Source organism: Acinonyx jubatus, chromosome D3 (assembly GCF_027475565.1).
Source record: "Acinonyx jubatus isolate Ajub_Pintada_27869175 chromosome D3, VMU_Ajub_asm_v1.0, whole genome shotgun sequence".
Lineage (NCBI taxonomy): Eukaryota > Metazoa > Chordata > Mammalia > Carnivora > Felidae > Acinonyx > Acinonyx jubatus.
This window is the reverse complement of record NC_069392.1, coordinates 92,105,227-92,125,009: the sequence shown is the minus strand read 5'-3', so window position 1 is coordinate 92,125,009 and position 19,783 is coordinate 92,105,227. Positions and strand designations below refer to the sequence as shown.

The window sequence follows — 19,783 nt, the reverse complement described above, 5'->3', positions numbered from 1 at the left end:
GTAACGGGAGGCCGGTGGGGCGCAAGTCTTGAAGGCGTTGGGTAGGGCCCTCCCCTGGCCTGGCCTGATGAGAGTCACCTGTGCCATTGGAACGGGGTGTCCGTTGGAATCCCAGGGGCCCCCCGGATTGGCTGGTTCAGAATCTTTGCCATTCCTACTGGTTGTTCCTCTGGCACTTGCTCGCTTCCTGCGATGGGGAGCTCCCTCCCCGTGCAGCACTTACAGCTGTGCAGGGCTCTCTTCGAAGCCTATAGTAGTACCTGGACCTCTCATGCATTCTTGCCTAGATCCATGCAGACCCTCAGCCCCTCCCAGGGTGGTTGTGTGTGTGTGAAGGCAGCATCGTGACCCTACCTCCCTGGGGGCCTCTTCTCACCCTCCTCAGGTGCATTGGCTCCCTCTCCCGTGATATGGCTTACAGGCCCTTCCCTCCCCATTTCTCCCTGGATGGATGTCTATTCCACTGAAGCATGACAGAAGACGACTAGTGTGCACTTTCAGATACGAATGTGCGGCGGGAGGCCTGTCCGGTGGCTGGGGCACGGTGCCCCCTCCTCTGGGGACCCTTGGCACCTGCGGACTCACTGAGGCTGACCACCTGATTTGTGGCCACAGCGTGCTCAAAGTGGGCTCATGTTGATCCCACACCTGCTGCTTCCAAGCCCACCTGCCTGTATCTGTGTGCTTGCTGCACCTGCACTGTCACTGTTTACTGGTCAGATCCTGTAGGCAACTTACTGTATCCGGCATGTAGGGCATACCCAGGCAGTTGAATCCAACATTGTCTCAATTTTCCAAGTTCAACTTCTGTGATGGGAAAGAACTCTCCATGGGTCAGAGGCAGGCCAGAGTGGAGGCTGCCAGCGCCCAAGGTTGGAGGCCGTGATCCATGGAGAGGAAGCTGGGTCCACAGACATCGCCAGAGGCAGGAGATTCAAGCTTCTTAATGTGGGAAATGACACAACAGCTTAATTCCCCCAGTGCCACCAAGAGCAGCTTGCAGGACGCTCGGGAAATTACAAAAACAATTCTAGTTATGGTAATATTAAGAGTGTAAAATACTTAGAAATTAACTTAACCAAGGAGGGGCGCCTGGGTGGCTCAGTCGGTTGAGTGTACGACTTGGGCTCAGGTCATGATCTCATGGTGCGTGAGCTCGAGCCCCACATCGGGCTCTGTGCTGACGGCTCAGAGCCTGGAGCCTGCTTCGGATTCTGTGTCCCCCCACCTCTCTCCGTCCCACCCCTGCTTGTGCTCCATCTCTCTCTTTCAAAAATGAGTAAACCTAAAAAAATTTTTTTTTCTGAAAAAAAATTAACTTAACCAAGGAGATAAAAGACTTGTACAATGAAAACTACAAAACAGTCTGCTGAAAAAAATTTAAGACATAAGTAAATGGAAAGACATCCCATGTTCATGGACTGGAAGACTCAATATTGTTATAATGTCAGTACTACCCAAAGCAATCTCAGATTTAATGGAATCCCTGTCGAAATCCCAGTGATTTTTTTTTTTTTTTTTTTTTGCAGAAATAGAAAAACCAGGCCTAAAATTCATAGGGAATATTAAGGGACCCCCAAATAGTCAAAACAATCTCGAATAAAACTAGAAGACTCATACTTTCAGATTTCAAAAATAACTAAAAAGTACAATAATCAAGACAGTGTGTTATTGGCATAAAGACAAATAGACCAGGGGTCTAGAGAGTCCCGAAATGACATTTACATATATGGTTAAGTGATTTTCGGAAAGGGTGCCAAGATCATTCAGTGGAGAAAGGACAGTCTTTTCAACAAATGGTTCTGAGAAATGGCATATCCACATGCAAAAGAATGACATTAGACTCTTACCTGGCACCGTATACAAAAATTAACTCAAAATTGATCAAAGACCTGAATGTAAGACCTAAAGCAATGGAATTCTTAGAAGGAAACAGGAGAAAAGCATCATGACATTGGATTTGGCAGTGATTTCTTGGATGTGACACCAAAGGCACAGGAAACAACATAAAAAATACATGTTGGGCTTTATAAAATCTAAAAGTTTTGGGGCACTTGGGTGGCTCACTTGGTCGAGTGTCTGACTTTGGCTCAGGTCATGATCTCACAGTTCGTGAATTTGAGTCCCACATCGGGCTCGCTGCTGTCAGCCTGTCAATGCAGAGCCTGCTTTGGATCTTCTGTCCCTCTCTCTCTGCCCCTCCCCTGCTTGCGCTCTCCCCCACGTCCCCGCTATCCTGGTGGGTGTCACGTGGGATCTTGTTGTGGTTTTGATTTGCATTTCCCTAATAACTAATGATGTTGAACATCCTTTCATGTGCTTCTTGACCATTTATACGTCTATGGAGAGATGTCTGTTCAGACCTTTTGTCTGTTTTTAAATTTGGTTGTTTGTCTTTTTATTACTGAGTTGTAGATTTCTTTGTCTACACTGGATACTGGAACTCTTGTCAGGTATATGATTTGCAAGTTTTTTCTCCCATCCTGTGGATTGTCTTCACATTCCTGATATTTTCCTTTTCAGCACAAAAGATTTTTAAATTGAATGAAGTCCAGCGTGTTTGTGTGTGTGTGTGTTGCTTATGCTTTAGTTGTCATGCCCAAGAAACCATTGTCTGACCTAAGGTCACAAAAACCTACTCTTTTGGGATGTGTTTTGGGTGGAGTTTGATGGGTGGGAGGAGGGCAAGGTCTGGGCCTGGGCTCGTGAGGGGAGGGCTGGGGAGGCCACAGGGCTTGGCCTGCCTGACCTGTGTGCTGTGGGGGGAGGCTTTCTGGACTGTGGGGCAGGGCAAGGATGAGGTGAGAGGTATTTTAGGAGTAGTCTGAGAGGAAAAAATGCAGGAGCCAAGAATGAGGTAATGGGAGCTGGGATTAAAATAGTGGGAGGGGGTAGGGATGGCCAGGTGTGGGAGGAGCTGGTGGCCTGACCAGGACTCCAGCTCCCAAGCTACCAGCCTGAGCAGGAAGGACATGGCCTGGGGCCTGGGAGGCGACCAGCTGGGCTTCCTGCGTGGTGGAAACCCTGGGCTCCGTGTAGGAGGAGGAGTCGGGGTCTCCCTTGGGTGGCACTCCAGACACCCCAGACATACTGAAGAGTGACAGCCCCACCTCTGCGCCTCGCTCCTCCGTCCCACAGCTGCTGCAAGTGATGGGAATTCACAGCTCACTGAAGGTCCTGGGAGTCTTGGGGGCAGGGCACCACACAGTCTTGGGGTGACAACGTGAGCTTGTACATCAGAGTCCTTGCTGTCTGCACAGGGGCGTTCCTTCCTGATAAGCAGATTGCTCAGGGTGTTGGTTTTCTCCTGCACCAGACGGGCGGGAACAACTTGGTTAATATTTGACCTAGGTGGCTGGTCGTGGGACCTCAGCGAGGCTGTCACATTCCTGACCCCGAGCCATAGCTGACTCAAGGGCCGAGGCTGGGTGAGGCGTCTGGTCTGCGCGGCTAAAAATGTTCTTTACATCAGGTGACCTCACGTCTGAGCAGTGACCGCATGTCTGCACATGCACCTGTGCACTCAGGACCCAGAGGGGCTCTGACAGGGCGCCAGGGGAGGGGTGGCCTCGGGTCCCGGGACTGACCTCAGCTGCATTTTCTGCCTGCCCCATAGGGAGTGCCGCTGTGTGGAGTCCTGTCTCTCTCCGAGCCACCAGGGGAGGGAGGGGCCAGCTTCTGGCCAGGGGGCCATCGAAGGACCGGCACCCTCACCCCAGGAATGGCCTGGCCCTGAGGGGCTGGGGACACAGGGCTTTTCCAGGCTGGTGTCACTCCGGCTCTGGCTGCAGCCCCAAAGCCCCACTTGAGAAGGCTCCAGCCCGGCCGTCTGCCCGACCCTGCTGCCTGAGCTGGAACTGTCTCTGTGGCTCGTTAGGCTTTCCTTGTGTTTTGAGGAGGGTCTGTCAGTCCCCTCCTAAACTTGGGTGTCTCTGGGGGAGACCGTGCCTTGAGCGCTGAGTCCATAGAATGGAACGAGCCTCTTCCTCTGAGCGCCCGTTGCTTCCCTCCTGTCTTCATGGCAGAAACCTCGCTTGCTTTTGGAGCTTCTCCTTGAGGCGCTTGCTTTGTGGCTGTGGGTTTTCCTCGGAAAGTGTGGTGTTGTGAGTGTGGGGGCTGTGAGCAGCTTGGACAGGCCGGCCCTCCGCGGTGCAGTTCACTCCGTGCACCCGGGCCCCAGTCTGGCAGGTGCCTGCGGCCTCCTGGTGGCCCAGCCCAGGCCTGGAGGGGACCGCGTGCTGTCAGCTCTGTTCCCCGTTCACCCCGCTTCCCTCACTCAGCTCGTCTCCGTGGTGTGCCCCCCACCTCCACGGTTCCCCCGGTTCTAAGGGTGCCATTAGCCCAAGTCCCTGCCCTGCGGCCCCACTGAGGCCCTGAGCCATGATGCCGAGTCACCCACAGGCAGACATCCCCAGCTGGTGCTCCAGACCAGGACAGTTCAGACCGAGAGAGAGGCACGGGGTGGGAAGTGGAGGGTTTTGATTACCGCAGGTGACAAATCCCCATGGTAAATGTCACAGCAGCCAGCACCGTCCCTTCTGCTCCTCGGCCATGCTGCCTAGGGTGGACCAGGTCTGATGTCCACAGGGACTAGTCGGGGAAGGCGGCCAGTGGCAGAATGCAGACCCAAACTTCCAATCTCGGATCTTTTCCACGAGGCTGCACGGGGCAAGCCCATCTCTCCCCCTGAGCACGACTGCAGGCCCGGACAGAAGGCACGGAGCAGCTGTGGGGACTCCAAGAAGTCAGCCGGCGCGGGCAGGTCACGGGAAGGAGACCGCAACTTGACACATGGATGACTGACCTGAGTTCCGTTTTCCCGTCCATCTCTGCCAGCCTGGAACTCAGCACTGTGCCCTGGGTAGGGTGGAAAGAGCTCCACAAGGGGCCTCCTCCACTGGTCCCAGCGTGGGGCAGGGCCCCCTCCAGGGCAGAGAGTGAGGAGACGCCCGAGGTTGTTGTCGTTGCTGTTTTGGCCTTGCTCTTATGTCCTGGCTCCAGGCAAGTCCCAATCCTGAAGGGCTGTCTGCCGAGCTGGGGCCGTGTGAGCGGTGGCTGGACAGACACCTGCCCCTGAGAGTAAAGGGGGATCCTGTGGCTCTCTCCCTCCACCCTGCCACCACGTGGACCTGGACACTAAAGCCCTGGCTTTCCAGCCAGAGGACCTGGGAAAGGAGTGTCCCCGAGGCACAGAGTCAGGGAGATGGACAGGAACATCTTGGGACAGGGATCCTGTAAAGTTGCATGTGACTCCTGGGCTCACGCCAAGCTATGCATGCGTGGACTTGGCCCTAACCTACATCCCAGAGGCGTTGAAAACTGAATGTTGGGGAGGACCACCACCCACATCCCAGCCCGGCCACAGAGTGCTGCCTGCACAGTTCGGACCCAGGCGGCTCTGCCGAGGCCTTGAAAACTGAGCTGAATTGACCTGCAGCCCACATCAGCTGCTGTTAGAACACAAGACCCGACATTCTCCATAGGGTTTAATAAGGCATACAGTCTCATTATATGTTAACAATGTCCAGGATACAAACCAAAATTACTCAACATATGAAGGAACCAGGAAGATCTCAGCAGCTGTCAAAGGACACGGGAACCAGCTGACAACAAGGACCGTGAACCAGGTGACAGAGGCACTGTGGTCGCTGGAAACCACTCTAGAGAGCGAGAGCGGACACTCTGGAGATGAATGAAAAACAGAACATCTCAGCAAAGACGTGGAAGCTATAAAAAAGAACCAAATAGAAGATCTTAAATTAAAAAATACAGAAAACCAAATAAAAATGTACTTCGTGAGTTCAGTAGCAGAATGAAGGTAACAGGAGAAAGAGTCTGAACCTGAAGACAGATCAGTAAAAATCGTACATTCTCAACAACAGAGAAAAACTGGGGGTAAAAGTGGACGTAGGGACAGGACCAAAAGATCTAACATTGATGTCGTCTGAGTTTAGGAGACGAGTGTGGAGCAGACAAAAATAGTTAAAGAGGTAATGGCTGAAAATTTTCCAAATTTGATGTTAGATAAACACAGATTTCAGACGATTGGCAAATCCCAAACGTGTATCACATCACAATCTGCTAAAAACCAACGTTAAATGTGGAAAGCAGCCAGAAAAAGATGTGTTATATATAATAAATCTGGATTTTCAAAATGCAGAATTAGTTATCAGCTAACTCAGAACAAACATTTTGAAATACTACATGAGCCAACACTACAGGCCAAGTGAGATGTATCCGTGGGCTGTTTGGATGTGGATGCCTGCCCACAGACAAGCTGGATGGAGCTCGGCCTTAGGCCATCTCCCCAGCGGCCGTCCCGGAGAACCTGAGGCTGTCGTGAGCAGAAAGGTCAGGAGATTTCTCCGCTTCCCGTCGGTTCTGCGTGGCCAGTGTGACACTTCAGCGGGCGGAGGATGGGACCAAGAGCAGTGTTGGAGCGCCTGCTGCCTCCGTGCGCTGGGGTTCAGGAGACGGGGCTCCTCACCCCGGTTCTGTCAGAACCAGCCTGGGGCTTGAGGTTGTCCGAACGCCAGGGCTCTGGGGTGGAGGAGTGCCCACTTCCAAGAGCCCACAGCGCCTGCCTCGCCCTCGACGTAAGTTCTCCTCGGTCTGGTGCTTGCGGCTCTGACGGGCACCCTGTCTGCTTGGGGGACTTCACTGTCCTTCCTGCTGCCTGGTGGCACCACCCCCAAACTCTGTGGCCTGGTTTCATCAGTTGGAGAAGGTTCGGCCTGCTGGCGGAGGTGGTCCGATTTAAACATAGCGTACGCGGGAAGGCACAGCGGTGCTCTGCTCGTCGCTCGGGGAGCCAGGGCTCGGTGGTGTGCGTGTGGGCTGTGGGCAGTGACGTGAGTGACAGTTCCCTCTTTACTCACCAAGGGTCCCTGTCCCCCTACAGATGGGTCTGAGGTGTCTGAGGGGGGTCGGCGTCCATGACCGGGAAGGGACTCGCCCTCCAGTGAGCTTTCGCGTGGGGGGGGGGGCTCTGGCCGGGCAGGGATTTCCGAGAGTGGCCGGCTTTGGTCCGCTCCTCCTGACAGCCCCTGCTTTTGTCCCCTGGGTGCAGACCGGGCGCTCCGCGGCCAGGAAGAGAAAGCTGAGGCTGAGGGGGCCACCACCTGCCTGGGCAAGGCTCCTGTGGCCGAGTGCGGCTGTCCTGAAGTCCTGTGGCTGTGGCTGCTGCCCCTGCCTGGTCGGCCCCCTGGGATGCAGCGTGGGGAGGGGTGGTCTCCCCTGTCCTAAGGCCACGGCGAGTCTCCTGAGGGGCACGCGACAGACGTGCCCGCAGCCGCGAGGGGCAGAGCACCTGTGAGGCCGTGGGGGCCCCACCGCTGTGTCGGCCTTCTCCCGCCCCGCATAGCCGAGGCCCCTCTGGCCGAAGGGCCTCCCTGTCCCCGTGGCGGGGCATGCAGGGCCCTCACGGCGGGGATGGGAGGGATGGGAGGGACGGGCTGGGGCCGGGTGTCCCCCGACTGCCCCGCCTGCCGAGCCCCCAGCCCCGTTTTGTTTCCTGACCCCTGGCTGGTGTCTCTGCAGCATCAAGATGGTGTTCATGTGGACCAGCGGGGACGCCTTCAAGACCGCCTACTTCCTGCTGAACGGCGCGCCCCTGCAGTTCTCTGTGTGTGGCCTGTTGCAGGTGCTGGTGGACCTGGCCATCCTGGGACAGGCCTACGCGTTCGCCCGCCACCCCCCGAAGCCCGCCCCCCACGCGGCGCACCCCGCCAGTGCCAAGGCCCTCTGAGGCAGCCGGGGAAGAGGACGAGGACGCGTGGCGGTCTCCAGACGCAGGCGCCGCCCGGCCTCCCGGCCTCCCCGTCGGGGCGGGCAGGCACCGTGGCCCCAGAGGGGTCTCGGCCGTCGGGATCTCTGTCAGCCTCTGTGGGTCTGGGGTGGGCTGGTGGGGGGGCCTGGGTGCCGGCCTTTGTGCCCGCCCGCCCCGAGGACGGGCGCCAGTGGGGTTCACAGCGAGGGCCCGGCTGCAGCTGCTTTCGGGCGATGGAAAAGCGAGCCTTCTCTTCCTTCCTCTCACAAGACGCCTGTCTGCAGCCTGGAACGTGCTCACAAACCCGGGAAAGGCTGACCTGGGGCTGCGACAGGACAGAGGACACCATGAAGCCCCTCCGGAGTGCAGAGCCCGGTGTCAGAAGGGCCCGGGCGCAGAGCCCGCCTGATACATGTGGAAAGGAGGCCGTGAGGACGCGCGTCACGAGTATTCTTGATTATCCGGCCAGAGTTGGCCCTTTCGGGGCCACCTGCAGTGCAGCTGCCTCATGGGACTCAGGACTCGGCCGTCAGCTTGGCAGTGGGGCACAGGGCTGTCCTGTGGGCCCCCTGGGCCTCCCTGCTATGCTGGCTTCTTCCTGGCAGGCACCGGTGTGGACCCTGCTGGGGCTCGGGGGTGTGGTGGGGTGCCGGTGGCCTGCGTGTGCTCCCAGGAAAGCCAGGGGCCTGCGACCGGGTCCCCCAAGGAGGGCTGCCTTGCGGGGTGTTTTCCCTGTATCCTGGGGAATGCACGTGTCTGCAGCACACAGCCTTCCATCTTCAGGACAGGGGGCCGGTCTGCGGGCCAGGAGTGGGGACACGTGTGGCCCGTGTCCCCGCTGCCGAGCCAGTCCCACACCCCACACTCTGGGCCCTCAGGCCTGGGGTGACCTTCCGGGGTAGGGGGCCGGGCCCCGGCATCTCTGCCCGCCGAACCCCTGGTCCTCCACATCCCCTGCATCTGGCTGCGGTGGGGGCTGCTGGGTGACTCTGATCGCCCCGTATTTCCCCCCTTCACTGTCACATGAGCATCTCAGCCGTGCCCAGCAGCCCTGGGCAAGCTCCCAGGACCCCAGAGCCTGTGTTCTGGATGCTTCCACGTGGCTTCCCTTCTGCTGGGCAGAGGGGCAGCTCGGGAGGGGGGGGGGGGGGTTGACCGGGGTGCCACAGCCCTAGTGGTGTCTGCTGTGCACAGCCGTTCCCTCCTCCAGAGTTTTTCCTCAAAAACTCCTGCGTGTTTGAGCGAGGATCCTGCCGAGTTAATGGCCTGTGAGATGACCTGGAAATGCTTAGTTTATAAAAATGAAGGGACATGTCTGCAGCAGTAATTGCCTCCGAATTAAAATGTCACCGATTGCAGTGGTGACCGGCCGCGCCCAGGTGGGGGGTGGGGGGGCGCTCCGTTCTGTCAGTGTGGTGACTGTGAATCAATAAACCGCTCGCGGATCCTGTGTGGCCTCGTGAATGGACAGAGGGAGGAACCGGTCCCCGCCCTTACTTCACCTCAGGGTCTCCAGGGAAGGGTGGACGCCCCCTCCTTGGGGTGCGGCTGTCCTTGTGAGACCCGGGCTGCTCGCTCAGGTGCCCCCTCCCCAGGCAGGCCAGCCCCGGACCGGTGACGGCCCTGTGCCGGCAGGGCCCCGACCGTGGAATGCTTTGGAAGGGTGGGAAGTGCCTTGTTTTAGGCCAAGAGCTGTGTCTCAAGAATAATCGACGGTTCTGTATGGCAAGTACGGACGAAGCTGTTTGCACTGAGCAATTTTCTTTTTTTTCTTGGAGACAATTTACACTGGGGGGCAAGATACAAAAAATGTCAAAACCATACACAAAGTGAAGGTACGTGGAAGTGATGGTTTAAGTTTTGGGATGCGTCACCCCCCAGCCCTGGATTCTAGTCTGAGAGAGTCTGGTCTGGGCCGAGCCAAGGTGGTGACACAGGTGTGGCCCTCGTTCCGGCAGCAGACATCCCTGGCGTGGGCCCTGGGGGCCGCTTACTGCCGCAGGACAACAGTCCTGCCTGGCGGTGGCTTTTTATTTGCTTTCTGATCATGTGTTACTTAAATCAACTTAATTAAGTTAATGCATGCAGTGAAAACTTCCACAGTAAGATGAAAGGCGGCAAAATATACAAAGGTGTCTTTTTTGTGAACCCATCTGTGTTCCTGAAAACTCACCTGCGGCCTCTTCCTGCGGCTCCGCTGACGAGCAGGGCAGTGGCACGGAGAGAGTGCCGTGTCCCTCTGAGGAGTCTCCGAGTAGAGAGCCTCTCGGAGCAGAGAGCCACGGGGCCATTGTCGCCCTGGCCGGGACAGCACGTGCCCTGAGCCCTGGACACAGCTGTCTGTCGGGGGGAGGGCACAGGTTTGAACGGCCCCAATTAAAAACAGGTGAAGGCCACCCTCCGCAGCCTTAAGCCTCCTGTTTGTTTTCATGGCCCTTCCTCTGACAAGACCGCATTTGGGAGGTGGGAGCTGTCACAGCTTCCGGGGTGAGCGCTACGGTCTATCTCATCCTGCTGGGCCTCGGAGAACTTACACACATGGAGGCTTGTGAATGTGCCGTGGCCCTGCCCACGGCTCTGGGGCCACTGATGCTCTCCCGGTCTCCAGCTGGCCAAGGACTGGAGAGAGAGAGAGAGAGAGTGTGTGTGTGGTGCGTTTTTCCCAAAAGCAAAGTGTGTAGGGATTTTGGGGGCAGCAAGTTTGGGGAAGGGTTTCAGACTCCCCAGCACCGATGCTGGAGCTGGTTCCGTCCTGGGGCTGCCGTGCTCGGCCCGCACGGTTCTCCAGGTTGTCCAGAAGCACACAGTTCAGCCAGGGTGGGTGTGGGGGGAGCAGGTAGGTGTGATGGGTGTAGGTGGGGGGACGAGGCAGGGCTCAGGTACAAGAGGGAAAGCACTGCATATACACAAAGCGGCCCCGAGGGCAAGGGGGGTGGTTTCTGGAACGTCACGGCCCCAAATCACACCCCTTACACACTCAGGACGGTTTCTGGTGAGCCAGAGGCCTCTGGCTGGCCTGCTAGTTTGGGACAAGTCACTGACCAGTGATCATAACCTGGTGTCAGAGCCTGCCTCCCAAGTCAGTGATACTCCGGGAGCTGGACAGAGCTCTCCGCATAATTCTGGAGGTGATAACGGCCACATTTCCAAACTGCCCCCCCTTCATTGCCTTTGTGCATTTTAAAAAAAAAAAATTTTTTTTAACGTTTATTTAGTTTTGAGACAGAGAGAGACAGAGCATGAATGGGGGAGGGTCAGAGAGAGAGGGAGACACAGGATCTGAAACAGGCTCCAGGCTCTGAGCTGTCAGCACAGAGCCCGACACGGGGCTCGAACTCACAGACCGCGAGATCATGACCTGAGCCGAAGTCGGCCGCTTAACCGACTGAGCCACCCAGGCGCCCCATCCTTTGTGCATTTTGAACAGATTGGCAAGGTCAGCGTCACGTGTAGGGCTCGCACAATTCTATCCCACAGCAGATGTTTCAGTACAGATTTTGTCAGAGTGTGTGAGGGGGCAGTTGGTGGGGACCTGGCGAGTTCCCGGTCCCTGACCCAGAGGGGGAAAGTGAGGCCACAGGCGGCAGAGGCCTGCCCGGCGCCCAGCTGCAGGAGCTCGGACTGTGTGGAAGGGACAGCGATGGGGCTGGGGGGTGGGGAGGCGGGGTGGCTGGTACCGTGGGGGAGGGGAAAGCAAACCTGGGGCTCGCTGGGAAAAGTGCACCCCACGCAGAACGGCTGACAGGTGCCCCTCCTTCCTGGGACCTGTGGTGTTCCACGGGCTCTCCTAGTCTTGGGGGGGACTCTGGGGCACCCACAGAACCACTGAGGCCCCGGGCGAGGAGGACAGGGGACAGGTCCCTCAGGCCATCCACCACCTCTGACCTGGTCCTGGAGAGACAACTCGGGTAATTTCTGGAGGTCTTCGTGGTGATGCTGAGCGAGCCCCACGGCACAGGAAAAAGCAGTTTGCCCCTGGGGCTCATCGGCCGAGCCAAACGAGGAGCAGAGGGGTGGGCACCCTGAGTGTGGCCTCCAGGCGTGGGAACCCCACGGGCACCAGCTACGGCACCCGGGTTGAGCAAGACCCAATGCTGTCACTACAAGAGCGCGGCCACCCTTGGTGTGTTTGTGGGTTCCCGAGCCCCATCCTCTGGGGGTTCAGCTAACCTGGCACATCAGGAAGAGGCAGGGCTAGGCTTCCGGGTTCAGTCTGCCGAGAGCCTGCACTCAGGGGGGCTCCCCTGGCCCCCAGTTCCCTGCCCTCTCTCCTGGCAGAGCCCTGCTGGCCTCTGCTTGAGTACGTGGACCCAGGAAGGAAGAAGGAAGGCAGGAAGGAGCCTGCCCCAGGGAGTGCGGGTTCCAGGGCAGGAGCCCAGCCTCCCACCTGCCAGGAGCCTGCCCCAGGGAGAAGCTTGGGCTGGGGGGCAGGTGTCAGGCCGGGTGCGAATGGCCTGGTCTGTGGACAGAGTGTGTCCCATCTGATACAAGGGGACCCTTTCTGCCTCAGAGCTGATGTGAGCATCCGTGCGAGAGCAGACGGTGGGAGACAGCCTTCACCTGCATGTGGTTTGGGGACCCTCAGCTCATTCTGATCCCAGAACGTTTCTTGGCTGCTGGTAAGACCGTTATTTCAGCCTCCCAACTCCTCACTGCCCTTGCCCACTTGACGCTGACCTATAGACTCCAGCGGTGGAGCCCAGGTACTTGTGTGTTTGTGAGTGTGTGGAAGTGAGGCTGGGAGTGAGGAGGAAGCAGATACAGGGGAAACTTGTCTGCCGAGAGGGAGTCCACCCCGCCCCAGAGCTGGGGCTTGTTGTGTAAACCCTGCAGTTCCAGCCCCGGGTTCTATTCCAGCCTGGTTCCCAGAGAACGACCGGTCCCCCGGGGGGGTGGGTGTCACAGTGTGGTTGCAGATGTAGGTACAGGGCTCTTTGCGGTAGGACTCGGAGGGGTGCAACCCGGCTTTGCTGCGAGGGCTTTGTCCAGGCAGAGGTGCCCCGCCATCTACACACACGGACTTCCCTGCGATGGCAGGAAACCCCTTCCTGGCCTGGGAGCCCCTGTGCCTGGGGCAGACGCCGGTGCTGCCCACAGGAACTCAGCAGAGGTATGTGCGGGAGAGGTGGCACTTTTTATTGGTTGCGGTAGCATCTTAGGAAATGTCCCCAGAGCAAGGGTCCCCCCCCAGCCCCACCCAGCCTGCCCTGGCTCTGGCCTGGCACCAGGGCCCCTGCCAAAGCTGTGATGGTGGCAGGGTGGGTGCGGGTGTCAGCAGGTCCCGGGGCGGCTGGGGAGGGGGGGTGGGGGGGATGCTGCAGGTGATCCTCCTAGGGGCCTGTGGCAGCAATGTCTCCCACGTCATGGCCCGACTCATTAACATGAAAAAGTACAAAGTGACATGATTCGGAGAGTTCCATTCCTTCATGCCCCAGCAGAAACAGGCTCATGCTTTGGTGAGGATGGGGTTCCAGCGGCTGCACACCCAGCCCCTCCCCCACGGCCCTTGGAGAACCAGGGGGTGTTCCTGAGGCACCCCAGAGGGTAAGCACGTCCAAGGCCAGCACAAGGGCCGGGAAGCATGCAGGCCTTGAGCTTTGCAGAGTCTTTTTCAGGGAGAGCCTGTTGGGGGAAGGGGGGGAGTGTCCAGGAAGCCCCCACGGAGCTGGCCTGCGGGAGGGAGGTCAGAGGTCTGGGCGTGGGTGGCCGTGTGGATGTGACACCTCTGCCCCTGTCCCTGTCCGGGGTGTGGGCTTCAGCAGCGCGCCATGTGCAGGCAGGGGCTCCCTCGCGGTGGGGCACGGCCCCTAGACCCCCTGCGGCCGGCTGCTCCTCAGGGAACTCCCCTACCCGCCCCCCCCCTCCCGCCCCGGGCCGGCCGCAGAGCCTTCTGGCATTTGCTGCAAGCTCGGAGTTTCTGGGCCAGAGGCCGAGCTCCAAAGGGAAGGCGGAAAGCGAATGAGGGAACGACCCGGCTGGAAGCGCTGTTCTCCCGCACCTCGCTGGCTCGAGCGACATGCAGTGGACGGCCCGCGGGGGGTGGGGGGGGCGCGGGGCGGGCCCTCCCCTCCTCCGTCTCCCCCGCCCCCCCCCCGCCGGGTCGCGCGGCGGGCGGGAGGAGAGGCGAAGGCTCTACTTCTGCAGAGGCTCTTCGGGAGCGGGCCCCGGGCCCGGGCGGCAGCCGTGGCCGCCCCCGGGCCCGTGCGCGCCGTCCTCGGTGGCGGGGGCCGAGCGCGTGCTGTCCGAGCGCGTGCTGTCGTCGCGCGGGGCCCGCTCGGGGCCGACGGCGCGCCGCTGCTGCTCCTTGAGCTCCGAGTAGGAGCGCGAGAAGGTGTGGAAGATGGACGTGGCCGGGAAGGCCATGAGCAGGATGCCGCTGAGGATGCTGCTGAGCGCCACCACCTGGCCGGGCAGGCTGCGGGGCACCATGTCGCCGTAGCCCACGGTGGTCATGGAGATGACGGCCCACCAGTAGCTGGCCGGCACGCTGGAGAAGTCGCGGCGCGCGCCCAGCTCGCGCTCGGCCAGGTGCACGAGCGGCGCGAACAGGGCCAGGGCCACGCACAGGAACAGCAGCAGCAGGCCGAACTCGCGCGCGCAGCGGCGCACCGTGAGGCCGAGCGAGCGCAGCCCGAGCGAGTGGCGCGCCAGACGCATGACGTAGAGCACGCGCAGCGCCCGCAGCAGGCGCAGCGCCAGCCCCGCGCGCTCCAGCAGCGCCGCGCCGCCCGCGCCCGCGCCCGCGCCGCCCGCCGCCAGCCCCGCGAGCAGCGACACGTAGAAGGGCAGGATGGCCAGGATGTCGATGATGTTGAGCGGCGTCCGCAGGAAGGCGCACTTGCTCTCGGCGCGCAGCGAGCGCAGCAGGAACTCGAAGGAGAACCAGGCCACGCACACCGTCTCCAGCACGAACAGGCTGCGGCACTTGGGGGAGCACTCGCCCTGCGGAGGAGAGGGGGCGGGGGTCACGCCCGGGCCGCCCTTCCCGGCGGGACCCCGACCCTCGCCGGAGCGCCGCCGATGGGGCGGGGGGGGGGGGGGGGGGGGGGCAGTTCCTGTGCCGGACGGTCCCGATCCCGCCGGAGGCGGAGGCGGCTGGCTTCCAGATCGGGGGCGGGGCGAGGAGCTCTGCCCACGGCCCCCCAGCACCGCTGGGAAACGTCACTTAATCCTCTGCAAACGGGCCCCGGGGCAAACTGCAAATGGAACATCTCTTCAAGAAAATGGAGGAAGTTTCGCTTAAAAAGGCGAGAGGAGGAGCCCCTCCCCACCGCCACCCCGTGCTCAGGGAGGACACCCCACTGCCCAGCGCCACGGGGCTCCCCCTGGGGGAGTGCGCTTGAGGAGAGGGGCGCCCTGTCCCTGGGCTTGTGGGGTCGCTCCGCGCCCCACCCTCAGCTCAGAGAACGGGAGTCACCAAAGGCCCCATTCCCAATTCCCCAGCCCCTGCGCGGAGGTTTTGCCTGGGGGCAGAAGCGGGCTCCCAGAGCAGCTCATTTCTTGCACAGGCTTCATTTGTAACACGGTAGGGAGAAGTTCCACTTTCGAGGGGTTCTCCGGAACCGTGCGGGTGGTAGTGAAGGAAAATGGGAGGCCATTCAGACCGTGGGCGTCCCCAAACTGTGCCTCCGGAGGGGCAGCGTCAGGGGCTCAGCTCTGTGTGTGTCTGGGTGTGTGGGGAGGGCAAGGATATACTCCACCAAAAGAGTCCGGCCAATCACTAAACAAATGGGCAAATAACAGTAGCCCTGAAAAAAAGCGGGGGGTGGGGGGGGGTATTACCCAGGGCTGCTACAGTGTACTATGTAAAATGCCCAGTTTCCAATGAAAAAATCATGCCAGGCAAAGACACAGTAAAGTATGATCCACACAGCAGAAAAAAACCAGGCAACAGAAACTGCGTTTGAGAGGCCCCAGTGTCGGATTTTTCAAAGGAGCGTCACCGATGTGCTCACGGAACCAGAGGCAGAGGGAAGAGGTGAAAGGTGCGATGACAAATCCATTGCATCGAATGGAGAATATCAACAAGGAGAAACTTTTTAAAACAACCACATGGAGATTTTGGAGTTGAAAAGTACAAGTAGATATCACGGGAGGAGCTCCACAGTAAGATGTGAACCGTCAGAAGAATGAACTGGTGAACTAGAAGATTATGCCGAGAAGAGAGAAGGGGGACCGAGGAGAGTGTGAAAAGTGTGGGGCGAGTTTGTAAAATGCCAGTGCCGGAAGGAGCGGGGAGAGGGAGGAGGAGACACACGCTTTTAGAAATAAATAAGGGCTGAAAAGTCACCAAATCTATGGAAACACAGTGACGATGGTTTCCATCGTTTAAGCCACACGGTCTGGGGTCCTTTGTTACAGCGGCTGGAGCAACTATGACAGACACCATCTGAAAGCAAAGGATGACCCAGAGGACGGGAGAAGATATTTGCAAGTGATACATCTGATGAGGGAGTTGTGTCTAGAATATATAAAGGATTCCTACAACTCAACAATTAAAAGCCCCAATTAAAAGACGGGCAAAGGAATAGACATTTTGAGAAAGATACACGAACAGCCAAGAAGCCCGTGAAAAGATGCTCAACATCATTAATCATCAGGGAAATGCAAATTGAAACCACCAAGAGATACCGTTTCCCTCCCCCCGGGACGGCTGGAATGAGCCCAGCGAGTGTTGGGGGGCGTGGAGGAAATGGGGCTCTCACGCACAGCTGGCGCGGCATGACACAGTCCAGCCACTTTGGAAGAGAGTCTGGCACTCCTCGCGCAGCTGAACATGGCATTCCCACATGCCCCAGCGATTCCACTCCTGGGTGTGCGCCCAAGAGAGGTGAGCACATGTGCACACAAAAGCGTGCACCGGTGTTCGCCATGGGGTGCCGCACGAGCCAACCCGAATGTCCACCGGCGGACTGAAGGGTAAACACAACTTGCTGAATCCATACAGTGGGTACCACTGGGCCATCGAAAGGGACGAGTACTGATTCGTGTGCAACATGGGCAGATCTTCACAGATGTGACCTGAAGGATGCCAGCCACGGAGGGCCTGCTGTCTGATGCTGCTCCCGCCGGAGCCCAGGACACGGAACGCGTGAAGACAGATTAGTGGCTGTGCAGGGCTGTGGGGGGAGGGGGAGAAGGGGGCTGAGTGCCAGAGGCACCGGTCTCCCTTGGGGTGATAGACACGTTCAAAAATTAGATTGTGGTGATGGGTGCACAGTGCTGTGAATGTACTAAAGACCACCGAATCGCTCACTCTAAATGGGTGAATTGTATGGCATGTGAATTATAGATCGGTAAAGCTGTTTTGAAAGAACACTTAGTCTCTAGGCAAACCTGAGTGTGTGGGGGGTCCCAGTGCCGGGGCCTTCCCGGACATCTGCTGATGCGGCAGAAGGCAGAATGTGCGGACCTTTGCAAGCCCCCAGCTGCTGGCGGGCCCTGGTCCGGCCCCGTCTCACCTCTGACCCTGAACCCCCACCTGGAGTGAACCCCCTCCCCGGGGACTGGAGAGAACACGCCAGACTCAGCCGATGCCCGTGTGCTCTCGTGGACCCACCCCGTGCTGGAGGAGACAGGGAACGGGGGCCTTGCGCTGTCCCCCACTGGCTCACGTCCCTCACACTTGACACTTGCCCAGCTCCTGAGCCCTCTCCAGGGGGCCAGTCCTGGCGAGTTTCTGTCACCCATAGACAACTGCTGCTGCTTCCAATGGGGGCAGGTGGTGGCTTGCGATCAGTTTTTACGCACTGCAAACATTTACCGTAGCGTTGAGCTCGGCGCTCTGGAGGCCAGCGGTGAGTAGGACCCCATAGGGCTTCTCCCCAAGTCCTGTTTCGCATGTCCAGGGCCAGGCGCCAATTCGTCGTGGGTGTTCAAGGAACCCGAGGCAAACTGGGCTCCCGCAAACCTGTCTCCAATCTGTACTCCCAGCCAGAGGCTCACTGCCTCAGGCGGTGTGTGTGCACCCAGCAGAGCTCAGCCCTTCCATTAACGAGCTGTCAGAGCCCAATGCCTCAGCCACCTCATTACTCATCGTCTCTGTTTGGCGACTGGAAGTAATGGCCACACGCTTGCTGCTTCTGACTTCCACATGCCTGATTGCAGGTGCACAGCTTAGGTGTAAGTCCCCTGAGCACCACTTGGCAGGTCTGTCCCGAACAGAGGCCGTGGTGCCTCAGCCCAGATGAAGGGGTTTTCGGACCCTCTCCCGGGGTGTGCAGGCCACCGATTGGGGATCCTCGGCGGCCCATCTTTCCAAGAGGCTTTTTCCTCCCAGGGCTGGTGGTGTCTCGGCCAGTCCAGAGACTTCCCAGGGGTCACCTGGCCCATCCTGGCTCGGGAGTGGACAGCTAGCTCACTGCAGGTGCCAGCGGTGCTGCGCCTGTCCCAGAAACTCCTGTGGCGTCTCTGCTGCCCTTGATTTAAAGACAAGCGGGGGCTGCAGCCTGACTGGAGGGGCCCAGCTTCTTTGTGGACAGGTCTGCAGCACAGCTTGGGAGCCTGAGAGTGTCCAGTCTGTGGCGTCATGTCAGCCCCTGTGCCTGTGTCCCTCTGTTGCATGGAGAGAGCAGAGCTGGGATCAGGGGCTGCTGTATGTGGAGCGCCCCAGGGCTGCTGCCCCAGCCATGCTCTGGGGGTGCCCTGGCCTCTCCACCTGCTCCCACCTGTCAACCTCAGCCCTGCAGATCCCGGGTCCCTGGAGAACACCAGTGAGGCGGGGATATCACCCGCTGGGCTCCCGGGGTGGGGTGCCAGCTGCTCTCCCCCTGCAGACGGTGTTGCAGGCTGGCTCTGCTCATGCTCACCCGGTGGCGGCTGGCGAGGCACAGGTCCTGGCAGGAGGGCACTCGAGGGGCGAGGCCTGGTGGGAGGACAGTCCACAGCGACTGGGGGCACGGACACAGCGAGGGCGTCTGCCGTTCATCCTTCCAGAAAGTTCCTTAGGACCAGGGCCAGCTCCCATTTATTTTCTGCAGGACTCCTGTCCCAGGTGTGCAGAATTTGGCATCACCAGCAGCCGATCGTGCCCGCTGTTATCCCACGGGCTCGGTCAGGCCTCCCCAGCGCTGCTCCGTGCCAGCTGGCGCTCGAGGCACGGAGGACCCCTGCTCCCGGAGCCACCCTGCCCCCAGGTTCGGGTGGGAGTTTTGTCCCAGCTCTTTGTGATGCTTATTTATCCTGGCAGACAAGTCGAGGCTGGTTGCGCTGGGCGATGGCGGAAGGGCTCTGAGTCCTGAACCCCAGGGGGCAGGCAAGCCTGGGGGACATACCCTCCCCAGGATGGGGTCCCGCTGTCACACCCCCGGTGTGGAATCAGGCTCAAGCTAGGTCAGGCTCAGGGAGGTCACGGGACTTCCCCAGGGCAACACCTCAGCACCCGGGCTGGTTAGAGAGCCTGGGGCCTCAGGAGTGGGAAAACTGGATCCAAGGGGGAACCCGACTGACAAGTTTTCAGTAAAGAGATGGCCGGCCGGGGCCCACGGGGGCCAGTGTGGTTAGAAAAGTCCCAGCTTGTGGAAGGACCCGGGACGGGGCGGAGGAGGGTGGCTGAAGTCCGGCCCAGAGCCAGGTCTGGAAGGTGAAGGCAGGGCTCTGAGGACCACGGCACAGGGACGCTCGGTGTCCTGCGGCCCCAGCCCCACCCGCACCCCCATGAGGCCCCTCATCCGTCTGGGCTGACTGTGGCCCAGCCCCCGCCACCCCGGCCGGCCGAGTGCAGCTGTGTGAGTCCCCGTCCGGGCGTGACCTCCATGCTCAGAAGGAGCAGATGTAGAGACCCTGGGCCCCTCGGGGGGTGGCCGGGGAAGGCCGTCCCCCAACCCCGCTCACGCACAGTGACCCCAGCATGCTCGCCTGAAGCCAGCCCAACCCTGGTGGGTTCGAGATGACACAGCTTGTCAGAGCCCTGCCCCCGGCTGCCCTCTGCTTAAGGACCAGCCCTGGAGGTTAATTGGAAGGAGCTATTTCTGGAACTTTAACCCAGAAAACAGACCCTGATTTATCATAATTTGA

At 59.5% G+C, this 19,783-nt stretch overlaps 2 protein-coding genes across 7 annotated transcripts in view; one reads left to right on the top strand and one right to left on the bottom strand.

Annotated features, from left to right (window-relative positions):
- SLC66A2 (solute carrier family 66 member 2) overlaps window positions 1-9,218 on the top strand; it is a 51,321-nt gene extending 42,103 nt beyond the window's left edge. For 3 of the 6 annotated variants that reach the window (XM_053206092.1, XM_027069232.2, XM_027069233.2), the window contains one exon: window positions 7,540-9,218. In XM_053206092.1, the coding sequence (XP_053062067.1) occupies window positions 7,540-7,747 (208 nt within the window). In that variant the 3' untranslated portion in view covers window positions 7,748-9,218. Of the gene's footprint in view, window positions 1-385; window positions 7,509-7,539 lie in introns of those variants that run through there. The other 3 variants (XM_053206093.1, XM_053206094.1, XM_027069236.2) reach the window with 3 other exon arrangements.
- A 4,613-nt stretch (window positions 9,219-13,831) lies between these two features.
- Window positions 13,832-19,783, bottom strand: part of KCNG2 (potassium voltage-gated channel modifier subfamily G member 2) — a 68,712-nt gene continuing 62,760 nt past the window's right edge. Inside the window, exon 4 of the mRNA XM_027069229.2 lies at window positions 13,832-14,710. Coding sequence (XP_026925030.2) covers window positions 13,901-14,710 — 810 coding nt within the window. The 3' untranslated portion in view covers window positions 13,832-13,900. The remainder of the gene's footprint in view (window positions 14,711-19,783) is intronic.